At 36.1% G+C, this 12630-nt stretch overlaps 1 protein-coding gene across 1 annotated transcript in view; it reads right to left on the bottom strand.

Moving 5' to 3' along the window:
- Window positions 1-12630, bottom strand: part of Oseg2 (intraflagellar transport protein Oseg2) — an 892258-nt gene that overhangs the window by 96415 nt on the left and 783213 nt on the right. The window contains exon 26 of the mRNA XM_067142201.2: window positions 11138-11354. Coding sequence (XP_066998302.2) covers window positions 11138-11354 — 217 coding nt within the window. The remainder of the gene's footprint in view (window positions 1-11137; window positions 11355-12630) is intronic.

Below are 12630 nucleotides of genomic sequence, written 5' to 3'. Positions count from 1 at the left end.
TAGTGTTCCCGTCACCCCACCTCCGGGAGTATTTAGAGTCTCATTACGTATTATTATTATTATTATTATTATTATTATTATTATTATTATTAATTACCAACTATCGTTTTCAAGCCATAAGCTTGAAGGCTGGCACCCATGAGATATAGTTTATGGAAAAGTAAAGGACAGATTATTTATTTATATTAAAATTAAGGTGGGCCACCACGTCACATATTGTCACACATCTGTGGGCAAGAATGGCTTTCATTTTCATAAGATTGTCAGTGATTTTCTTCTTAAAATTAAATTTTTGTTTTTGTGTTGGGAGTTTAGTTTGACATATATTATTACTATTGGCATTGAATATTGGGATGGAAGGGTATACTTTAGATATAGAGTTGGAGATGTTATCCAGTTTCTTTTTAGCATCAAATCTCATTTCTTCTTGTTTATCTACTGGTATTTTTCTAATGGCTAACTTGGCTTTCACCATAGTGGTGATGACACAGTTGAAAAGGTTGGAGGAGGGCCAGTTGTTTTTAAAACCGCTGCTCAGTATGGATGTCTCAATATCATTTAATATCATTTTAGAGAGATTAATAACAGGTGAGTAAAAGTGAGCAAGTCTGTCAGAGGGAGTGTGTGTTCTTTTGGCTGGAATGGTAATGGATTAAGAATCTTTTAAGAATTTTAAATTTTTCTCTAGAATCTCATGGTTTTTAAAACATGGATTAGAGTCTATAATCGACATAAGACTGAAAAACATTCCATTGAGCATAAGACATAAGACATTAGAGGCGAGTCTCATAAATAATTTTTCTCCTTTTTAATTTCTTTTCTGTATGTTTATTCATTCCTAGTTCTGGCTATCATTTCCAGATTTACTTCTTTACCTGAGGTCCTAAGTCAACTTAAAGACATCATATTATGACAAAAACATCATAACCATAATTTTTGTTATTATATATATTTTAATGTTATAATTATTCATGCAACATTGTTTTTGTCTGGTACACATATGTTTTAGTTATCACATAATCTATTCAATATTTGTTTGGCTGAAGATGGCCACTAAGTGGCTGAAACTAGTCCCAAGACTGATGTAATATTATTTACTTGCCAATTTATTTCTTATAAGTGCACTTCAATACGGAACAAAAATGAAATTTATTATGCTGCAACCAGGCAAAGGAGAAAGCCCTGTTTTTTAGGCTTAAAAGTTAAAATAGCCAAATTAAGAAAATATATTGATTTCCAAAAACAGTGTAAAAGCTACGATTCGACACCTAATTTTCTAAAAGTTACAGCCTCTTTTCAAACTATGAAAACTCAAACCAGAACTATTAAAATTTGGTTACAAGATGAAATTAGATCCTTATATAAGAAGAAATATTTTCTTAATAACAGATTATATGAGACTCATCTTGAGATAATTAACCTTCTTTCTTATGCTCACTGGAAAAAATGAGCATATGTCATTGGTTGGTAAGATTATGAATCTGAGAGTAGCATACTTTGGCCACGTTATGCGATCAGATGCATTGAAAAAAGCAATCATGCTAGGAATGATCAGCGGTACAAGAAGACCAGGTTGCCAGAGGACTCGTTGGTTAGACACTATTAAAACACACACAACCTTCACCCTGGAACAACAACAACTAAAGGAGGCAGTGTAGAACAGGATGAGTTGGAGAGCGCTAATTCATAGAATCGCTGATGGTTGGATTCGACTGAACAGATGACATCACAATTCGAAGAATGGTTTGTGAATGTTCTCACTCATCTTGAAGCCAATGCAGTAATTGTTATGGACAATGCGTCTTACTGTTCAGTTAGAATTGAGAAACTGCCCAATCAATTGTGCAGAAACGGAGATTTAATTAAGATTCTGGACAGGAAGAGAATCCCTTATGAACTGAACAGTGTCAAGTTGGAACTTCTTAATGTCATCCCACAGCATATTAAGGACTCATGTGGCGCGTATCAAGCAGATGATATCTCAATGGAATCGGGAAGGGAAGTTTTAAGGTTACCTCCGTACCATTGTTCTTTAAATCCAACTGAAAGTGTGTGGAACCAAGTAAAGGGCCATGTGGCTTGGAACAAGAAAACTTTCACCCTTGCGGAAGTAAGAAAATTGCTGCTGGAAGGGACTGAACTAGTGACCCCTCGACGTTGGAAAATGTGTGTAAAACACGTCACTGAGATGAAGAAAAACGAATGTGGGATATAGACCAGTTAGTAGACGATGCTACTGAACGGCTAGTGATAAATGTGAACAACTCTGACAGTGATCACAATGGCGATTTGGAGGAGATTGATTAACCTCTCTTTCTTCCGCAGGCGACTGGTGAGTACATTAACCTTCAGAATTTTATTGAATATCATCGTGATTCATTCTGGTGTTTGTATAAATGTTGTATTCTTCTTATAACATGTTAGTAACAGAACTAATTATTTAAACTAATTATAAATACATATATAAGATCATTCTAAGGATATGGGACGATGAAATTATTCCAAAAGAATGGCAAGAATCATAAAGGAGGGGATAAGATAGAACTTCATAATTATCGTGGCATATCTCTTCTAAACATGGCCTACAAAATTCTGTCTTTTATTCTTTTACAGCATTTACAAACATTTGCTGAAAATGTTATTGGGGACTATCAGAATGGTTTTCATAGTAACAGATCCACTACAGAGAACATATTTGCAATTAAGACTATTAATGATAAGGTGTGGGAACACAAGGAGTCGGTTCATTATCTCTTTATAGAGTTCTTCAAAGCATATGATTCAATCCACAGTGAAGGGCTGTGGAACATCATGATGGAGTTTGGCTTTCCCATAAAATTAATTAACATGTGCAAACTGTGTATGAATGGTAATGTTAGCTGTGTTTTGGTCAGGGGCAGAAAATCAAGTTCCTTCCAGGATAAAACTGGTCTGAGACAAGGGGATGCACTGTCTCCTCTTCTATTCAACATTGCACTGGAGATGGCCTAGGATGGCCTAGGGAGCGGTGATAAGGGAACAGGGAACTGGAAATCAAGTAGGGATGACATAAAATTGTTAGTGTTGAACTGTAGAAGTATTGTAAAGAAAGGATTAGAATTAAGTAATTTAATAGATATATATTTACCAGATATTGTAACAGGAGTTGAAATATGGCTGAGAAATGATATAATGGATGCAGAAATTTTCTCACGGCACTGGAGTGTGTATCGTAGAGATAGGATAGGAAAGGTGGGAGGGGGAGTTTTCATTCTGGTGAAAGAAGAATTTGTAAGCTACGAAAAAGTTAAAGATGAGACACATGAAATTCTAGGTGTAAGGCTCATTTCTAAAGATAATAGGCAACTTGATATATTTGGAGTGTACAGATCAGGAAAGGGTAGCACTGATGCGGATTCGGAATTATTTGATAGGATAGTCAGTTATGTGGGAAACGACATGGAAAGAAATGTGATTGTAGCGGGAGATCTGAATTTGCCAGATGTCAATTGGGAAGGAAATGCGAACGACAGGAAGCATGACCAACAAATGGCAAATAAGTTAATATGGGAAGGACAGCTGATTCAGAAAGTGATGGAACCAACCAGAGGGAAAAATATTTTGGATGTGGTGCTGATAAAACCAGATGAGCTCTATAGGGAAACTGAAGTAATAGATGGTATTAGTGATCATGAAGCTGTTTTTGTGGTAGTTAAAAATAAATGTGATAGAAAAGAAGGTCTTAAAAGTAGGACTGTTAGGCAGTACCATATGGCTGATAAAGCAGGTATGAGGCAGTTTCTAAAAAGTAACTATGATCGGTGGAAAACGGTAAATAAAAATGTAAACAGACTCTGGGATGGGTTTAAAGAAATTGTTGAGGAATGCGAAAACAGGTTTGTACCTTTAAGGGTGGTAAGGAATGGTAAAGACCCACCTTATTATAATAAGAGAAATAAAGAGACTAAGAAGGAGGTGCAGACTGGAAAGAAATAGATTTAGAAATGGCTGTGGAAGTAAGGAGAAATTGAAGGAACTTACTAGAAAACTGAATCTAGCAAAGAAGGCAGCTAAGGATAACATGATGGCAAGCATAATTGGCAGTCATACAAATTTTAGTGAAAAATGGAAGGGTATGCATAGGTATTTTAAGGCAGAAACAGGTTCCAAGAAGGACATTCCAGGAATAATTAATGAACAAGGGGAGTGTGTATGTGAGGATCTTCAAAAGGCAGAAGTATTCAGTCAGCAGTATGTCAAGATTGTTGGTTACAAGGATAATGTCGAGATAGAGGAAGAGACTAAGGCCAAAGAAGTAATAAAATTTACATATGATAACAATGACATTTACAATAAGATACATTGAAAACTAGAGAAGCGGCTGGAATTGATCAGATTTCTGGGGATATACTAAAGACAATGGGTTGGGATATAGTACCATATCTGAAGTACTTATTTGATTATTGTTTGGCCGAAGGAGCTATACCAGATGAATGGAGAGTTGCTATAGTAGCCCCTGTGTATAAAGGAAAGGGTGATAGACATAAAGCTGAAAATTACAGGCCAGTAAGTTTGACATGCATTGTATGTAAGCTTTGGGAAGGCATTTTTTCTGATTATATTAGACATGTTTGTGAAATTAATAACTGGTTCGATAGAAGGCAATTCGGTTTTAGGAAAGGTTATTCCACTGAAGCTCAACTTGTAGGATTCCAGCAAGATATAGCAGATATCTTGGATTCTGGAGGTCAAATGGACTGTATCGCGATTGACATATCTAAAGCATTTGATAGGGTGGATCATGGGAGACTACTGGCAAAAATGAGTGTAATTGGACTAGACAAAAGAGTGACTGAATGGGTTGCTATATTTCTAGAAAATAGATCTCAGAGAGTTAGAGCTTTGTCTGACCCTGTAATAGTTGAGAGGGGAGTTCCTCAGGGCAGTGTTATCGGACCTTTATGTTTTCTTACATATATAAATGATATGAGTAAAGGAGTGGAATCAGAGGTAAGGCTTTTTGTGGATGATGTTATTTTCTATAGAGTGATAAATAAGTTACAAGATTGTGAGCAACTGCAACGTGACCTCGAAAATATTGTGAGATGGACAGCAGGCAATGGTATGTTGATAAACGGGGCTAAAAGTCAGGTTGTGAGTTTCACAAATAGGAAAAGTCCCCTCAGTTTTAATTACTGCGTTGATGGGGTGAATGTTCCTTTTGGGGATCATTGTAAGTATCTAGGTGTTAATATAAGGAAAGATCTTCACTGGGGAAATCACATAAATGGGATTGTAAATAAAGGGTACCGATCTCTGCACATGGTTATGAGGGTGTTTAGGGGTTGTAGTAAGGATGTAAAGGAGAGTGCATATAAGTCTCTGGTAAGACCCCAACTAGAGTATGGTTCCAGAACTGGAAAAAATCCAAAGAAAAGCAGCTCGATTTGTTCTGGGTGATTTCTGACAAAAGAGTAGTGTTACAAAAATGTTGCAATGTTTGGGTTGGGAAGAATTGAGAGAAAGAAGAAGAGCTGCTCGACTAAGTGGTATGTCTCAAGTATTATTACAATATTATAAGTCCACCTGTTCAATACAATACAATATGATCCACTATTTCATATGGTCAAATATTTTTTTATACATAATACATAAAAGTCAAAGGTACATGTTTCACCCTCCTTACGGGCATCATCAGCCTATATCTATCTTAAAAATGATACATATACTTATAAATTATAGGTTAAAATGTTGAAAAATGATTTCGTAAAACATTATACAATAACATCTAAAACAACGATAATGCACCAAAGTATGTTAAAAGAGAGTGAATTAACAGTTTTGAAGATTAAAACGTGATTAAACATGAAATCCTTAATAAAGGTCCAAAGTATAACTGGCCTAGTGAAAAAAAGGACTTAGATATTATTACCACAGTGGCTGAGGTAGAAGCTAATATCTCTAAACTCCCCTTTGAAGTTCAAAATGACATTAGATTTGACATAAAAAAGAAATTACCTACACTAGCTAAAGAACTTAATGCTAAATCCGACTCTAATCAAAAATCTTTACTACGTAATTTGAGAACGAAAATAGAAGACAACAACATCATAGTCACAATAGCTGACAAGGGAGGGTCTATGGTGTTAATGGATAAGGACCATTACATAAATAAAACTGAAGATTTTTTTAAGGATAAAATTTATACAATAGTTAGCAAAGATCCTATCATAAGAATACAACGTAATTTAAAATCTCTAATTAAGAACTCCACATTCCTTCTCAATGAACAGGAACAACAGAGACTGATCAACATGAACCCCAGCATTCCAATAGCCAGAGCCCTACCTAAAATCCATAAAAACAACATTCCCGTACGTCCGATTATTAACTGCCGTAATAGCCCTACCTATAAAGTTTCCAAATATATCCACGGTTTTCTCAAACAACATTATAAGTTTAATAATAAACTTCCTTTAAAGAATTCAATCAAATTTTGCGATATTTTAAGTAAATTTGACTTACAACCTAACCATATAATGTGTTCCTATGACGTCATAAACATGTACCCAAATATACCTACTAAAGAAACAGTCAAAATTATCTATGACAATATTTCAAAACATAGCAGCCTGAGTAAGCTGGAAATTGATGAATTTATGAAGATCCTGAATTTTGTATTGAATAACAATTTTTTCTCCTTTAATGGTAAGATTTATCAACAGACTGGCTTAGCCATGGGTGACCCTTTGTCCGGCATCATGGCTGATATTTACATGGACTCAATAGAATACATGAAAATTAAAGAACATATAAAAGGTATATGTTTATGGCTGAGATTTGTGGACGACACTTTTGTAGTTATTGACAAAAATGTTACTAACAGCGACGAAGTTTTAGAGATTTTAAATAAAATTGATCCTAATGTAAAATTCACTAAAGAAGACGAAGTTAAACAGTCCCTAAATTTTTTAGATATAACGATCACGCGCGCCAATAATACTTTCGATTTTCAAATCTACAGAAAACCCACACAGTCTCCTATAACCATAAATAATTCCTCTTTACATCCTAAATCTCAAAAATAAGCGTCATTCTATAATTTAATACACAGAGCCTTAAAAATCCCACTATCCCCTAACAACTTAAAAATAGAATTAAACTATATAAGGAACTTGGCCAAGCTTAATGGGTTCAAGGTTGAAATGATTAACCAGATAATCAATAAAGTTAAATATAAACTATCCACGAATCTCATTCCGGATAAACCTAAAAAAACTAGTTTCGCTACGTTTACATACAATAACCCAGCCATCCACCAGATCGCCAACACACTGAAGAAATACGACACTAATATTGCTTTCAGAACAGTAAATACAAATCAAAGTATATTTTTTAATCATAATAAAGTCAATTATAAAAACAGCCGTTTTTCGAGATCTGGTATTTACAAACTCACTTGTGCTCAGTGTGGATTTAGTTATGTTGGACAGACTGGGCGCAGCTTTCATACGAGATATATGGAGCATTATAATGCCTTAAAGCACAACAAATATTCAGCGATGAGCTCACACATGAGTGAAACAGGACATCAGTTTACATCAATTGATAAAGATCTCACTATTCTAAAATGCATAGGCAAAGGAAAACTTATGAATGAATTAGAAAATCTTTACATCTTTTTAGACCAAGCCTATAACAAAGACCATAATCTTAACGATATCACGGAAACAAAAAATCCTTTATATGAGCTAACTCCAAAGTTATTAGGCATGGTGAATTCAAAACATAATACAATCCCGCCAACTTTTAGAACTTCTTGTTTTAAAGCTTCCACCACCTCGTCAAATGATAGGCCCGCCCATCTTGCTCCTAACAGCCCGCCAATAACAACACATGCGCGCAAGGATCCACCCACCATTACCCCCCCTCCATGTACTTCACTGCCTCAGCCACACCGTTATAATACTAGAAGTCGAAAACCCAGTCAAGCTAGCATTGCTGTAACAACATGACGTACTTAATACGCTCCGTACGAGTAAGTACCGCATTAGCCATCTTTGACGTACGGGAAGTCTCTTGTACAGTACGGTATTATTCACCAACTTTCTTCTACATTTTGTTTCAGAAAATCCTGAACATTTCTTCCAACAAATGTTTCAACGGAATTATAACATCAACTTGACTATCTTTTAGATCTATTCGACTACCACATAATTTCCGAACTCCGCTAGCTTTGACATACGTTTTATCATAAGCAACGCCTCTACAGAAGTTCCATTTTCTTCTCGACGTTCAGATATCCCAACCATATACATTTTAACTTGTTTATTACATTCACACTTCCGTTTTAAATAACTGACAGTGATTTTACCACCTTGGATTCAACTTGGGAATTGAAGAAACATCCCCCTTTGATGATTGTGTTTATACTCAAGGCCATCACAGTCTTAATGATATTATAAAAATATGGATCCATTTTAGTTTTAAACTCTCAAAATTTCATGTTTAATCACATTTTAATCTTCAAAACTGTTAATTCACTCTCTTTGGTGCATTATCGTTGTTTTAGATGTTATTGTATAATGTTTTACGAAATCATTTTTCAACATTTTAACCTATAATTTATAAGTATATGTATCATTTTTAAGATTGATATAGGCTGATGATGCCCGTAAGGAGGGTGAAACATGTACCTTTGACTTTTATGTATTATGTATAAAAAAATATTTGACCATATGAAATAGTGGATCATATTGTATTGTATTGAACAGGTGGACTTATAATATTGTAATAATACTTGAGACATACGTCAACTTCAATACGGAACCAAAATGAGAATAGTTACTTGTAAGTGGTATGTTCCGAGCTGTCAGCGGAGAGATGGCGTGGAATGACATTAATAGACGAATAGGTTTGAATGGCGTCTATAAAAGTAGGAAAGATCACAATATGAAGATAAAGTTGGAATTCAAGAGGACAAACTGGGGAAAATATTCATTTATAGGAAGGGGAGTTAGGGATTGGAATAACTTACCAAGGGAGATGTTCAATAAATTTCCAGTTTCTTTGAAATCATTTTGGAAAAGGCTAGGAAAGCAACAGATAGGGAATCTGCCACCTGGGCGACTGCCCTAAATGCAGATCAGTATTGATTGAGAAGATTATCAGGAAATTAGCTCTTGTACCTGCTGGCATCATATTGGGGAGACAACATAAAGTCCTTGCACATGTGGATGATGATGTTCTTATTGGCCGCAATGAATTAGAAATTAGGCAGTTATTTGTGGAACCAGAGGAAATGGCAGCAAGAATTGGCTTACGGGTAAATGATAAAAGACCGGGCGAGTTGGCCGTGCGCGTAGAGGCGCACGGCTGTGAGCTTGCATCCGGGAGATAGTAGGTTCGAATCCCACTATCGGCAGCCCTGAAGATGGTTTTCCGTGGTTTCCCATTTTCACACCAGGCAAATGCTGGGGCTGTACCTTAATTAAGGCCACGGCCGCTTCCTTCCAACTCCTAAGCCTTTCCTATCCCATCGTCGCCGTAAGACCTATCTGTGTCGGTGCGACGTAAAGCCCCTAGCAAAAAAAAAAAAAAAATGATAAAAGGAAACATTATATGATTGTACAGAGACCGAATCATGAGGAGGTTGACAGATTGCTTTCGAAGAATGGGAAATATATATTTAAAAGAGTAGAGGAGTTTAAATTCCTTCGTGTATTAATCGATGAGCAAAACCGAAGGCAACAGGAACACCAAGCTAGAATTAAGAACGCAAATAAGGCATTTTAATCTACAAGCCCTACATTAGGCTCCATGTTTTTAACAAGGAATGCAAAAATGATTATATACAAGACAATCATTCAACCAGTACTTCTGTATGGTTCTGAGACATGGAGTATAACCAAGAAAGAGCAGCAGCAGTTGCAAGTCTTTGAGAATAAAGTTTATAGAAAAATATTTGGCCCATGGTTCAGTCCCATCTCTCAAAGCTGGCAGAAAAGATCTAATTATGAGATTTACACTCTCTCTCAACAACATACTATAATGGGTGTGATAGAATCCAACAGATTGCACTGGGCTGGACATGTAATGAGGATGCAGGATAACAGAGCACCAGTAGATCTATATCAGGGATCTCTTAATGGAAAAAGACTTTCAGGAAGACCCCGAAGAACCTGGAAGAAGGAGATCAACAAGGTCTGCTGGACCCTCCAAATTGATAACTGGGAAGAGCAGGCTCAAGATCAAAAAGGATGGAAGAGGATTGTGAGATCGGCACGGGAACTTCACATCCCTCAGAAGCCTACGGAAAGAGTGAGTGAGTGAGTGAGTGAGTGAGCGAGCAAGTGTAATTATCGATCTTGCGGTTTCTTGACTGATGTTTTTATGCGGCTAGTACTGCAACGCACACATTGCTGGACTTGTTATTCTTATCTCCCAGGTAATTTGAGATAGGGCATAGTGTTTTATTTTGTTCCCCCACTGTAAATAGAATAGGTATCACTTTATGTGCTGATTTAAATACAATAAAAATTTAAAATGATAAAATTATTGTGGTTTATTGTATTTCATAATATTATTAAATCTATTTTCATAGTTTCATATTTAACCTAAATAAATTTCATATTTTTGCAAATTATTCCTCAAATTGTGCCTGTCTTTACTGATAAGTGTGTTGACAAAGACAGCAATGAAATGGATGATGTCAAGTCATTGGCTAGGAACGTGGCTTTGGGTGGGGGTGGGAGACAAGATTGTTCTACTAGCAAGTGTTCTCTGACTCAGCCTTTCAGGCGGCACTAAGGAATATAGCTTGTTACATCGTAGTACAAGAGTGTTAGCCTCCTGTCACATATATAGAATGGTAACAGCAATAGAATACCATTACAGTATTTTGCAGTAATTAATGCAGGTTGCATGGACTACTGAACTTCACAAATTATGAGCATATTTTTGTTTCAAACAATATCCAATAAAAGACACTCAGTAGTAGATGCGTAAAGAAAAATAAAAGGACTGTAGACCTAATGTATTTCATTTATAAGTATTCTATATGAGAGTGAAAATATATAATTTTCTTCTGAATTCTCAGAAAATGTGGGAGAGTCTTATTTGCGAGTATATATGGTAAATATAGATACCTGACTCTTACCTTTACTAAATGCATGGCATATCTAGCCAGATATTGGTCAAAAAAGTCTATTTTTTGTTCTTCAGCCAACTCTAAACATTTCTCCCATTCATTCTGTTGTATTAATTCATCAAGTTGAGCTCTAATTTGCTTTTCTGCTTCTTTATTCTCTTTGACCTTCTTAATGCCACCATGCATCATATTCTCACTGTAGAGTTTCTCTACATAGGGTACATAGCTGCAACAAAACATTTAGCATCTTAATTATTGTACTGATAAACACCACACTTAGCAAGAGAATTTGTCTTTGATTTACACTTTTTTTCATTATCTGCAGAGTATGATTATTCTGAAAAAAGCATGACATGTTAGTTTTGAGTGAGATAAGTCCCTTTATCAACAATGAAGTCTGATGTATCTAGGACTTGGAAAGAATTAGGACATTCCTTACAAGCAATGCACAGTTCTTCACATGCTGGAGGAACTGTGAAAAGTAGACTGTCAGCTACCTACACTCTAAAAATTGCATCCAATTGACTACATGGTGGTTGAGGAAGGAAATCATCAGGAATTGACAGCTGTGTCTGGAGAGATTTTGGAGGGAGACCACAGAGTGGTCCTAGCTAAACTAAGGTCTGAGCACATCCTGCAGCTAAGTGAATATACCTAGAGAGAGAAAACTTAAGATTTGGAATCTGAAAGATAGTGAGACACATGAAAATTTAGTGGAATTAAAACAGTTGACCCCTAAGAGAGGACATTTGGTAGGTAGAAGAAGAATGGAATTGAGTGGATTGGCAATGTAGTTTGGGTCAGCTTTCATTTGGTAGTTTTTTTGCTAGTGGTATAAGGCCATACTAACACATCAAAGGTTTTTGACAACACAAGGATGGGAAAGGGCTAGGATTGGAAAGGTATAGGCCGTGGCCTTTATTAAGGTACAACCCCACCATTTGCCTGGTGTAAAAACAGGAAACCACGAAAAACAATCTGTAGGGATGTTGAAGGTAAGATACGAACCGACCAATTGCTAAACGAAAGCTCACAACTGCATGACCCTAACCACATGACCAACTCGCTAGGTTCACATGCAGGTCTGAAGAAGGTTTCCTGTGGCTCCTATTTTCACACCAGGCAAATGCTGCAGCTATACCTTAATTAAGGACATGGTCGTTTCCAACCCCATCATCACCATAAGACCCGACTCTGTTAGTGTGACATAAAACAAACAGAAAAAAGAATGGAAGAATACAGGGCTAAATTTAAAAGTGCTTTGGTGACAAGCACAGAAATAACTTGTGGTACAGAATCAGAAAGGAAGAGATATACAGAAACTGCATAGTGGAATGACAGATTAAAGGAAACCATTAAAGAGAAGAAAATGGCAAGGCAAAAATGGTTATGAGTAAAAACTACAGAAAGCAAATTAGTATATTTGGATAAAGAAAAGAAGTACCAAGAAACAGTACAAGAGGGGAAAGAAAAAGAAGTGCTGGTTAACATTTACCAACAAA

This window comes from Anabrus simplex, chromosome 2 (assembly GCF_040414725.1).
Source record: "Anabrus simplex isolate iqAnaSimp1 chromosome 2, ASM4041472v1, whole genome shotgun sequence".
Classification (NCBI taxonomy): domain Eukaryota; kingdom Metazoa; phylum Arthropoda; class Insecta; order Orthoptera; family Tettigoniidae; genus Anabrus; species Anabrus simplex.
This window is presented reverse-complemented; position numbering and strand designations above follow the sequence as displayed.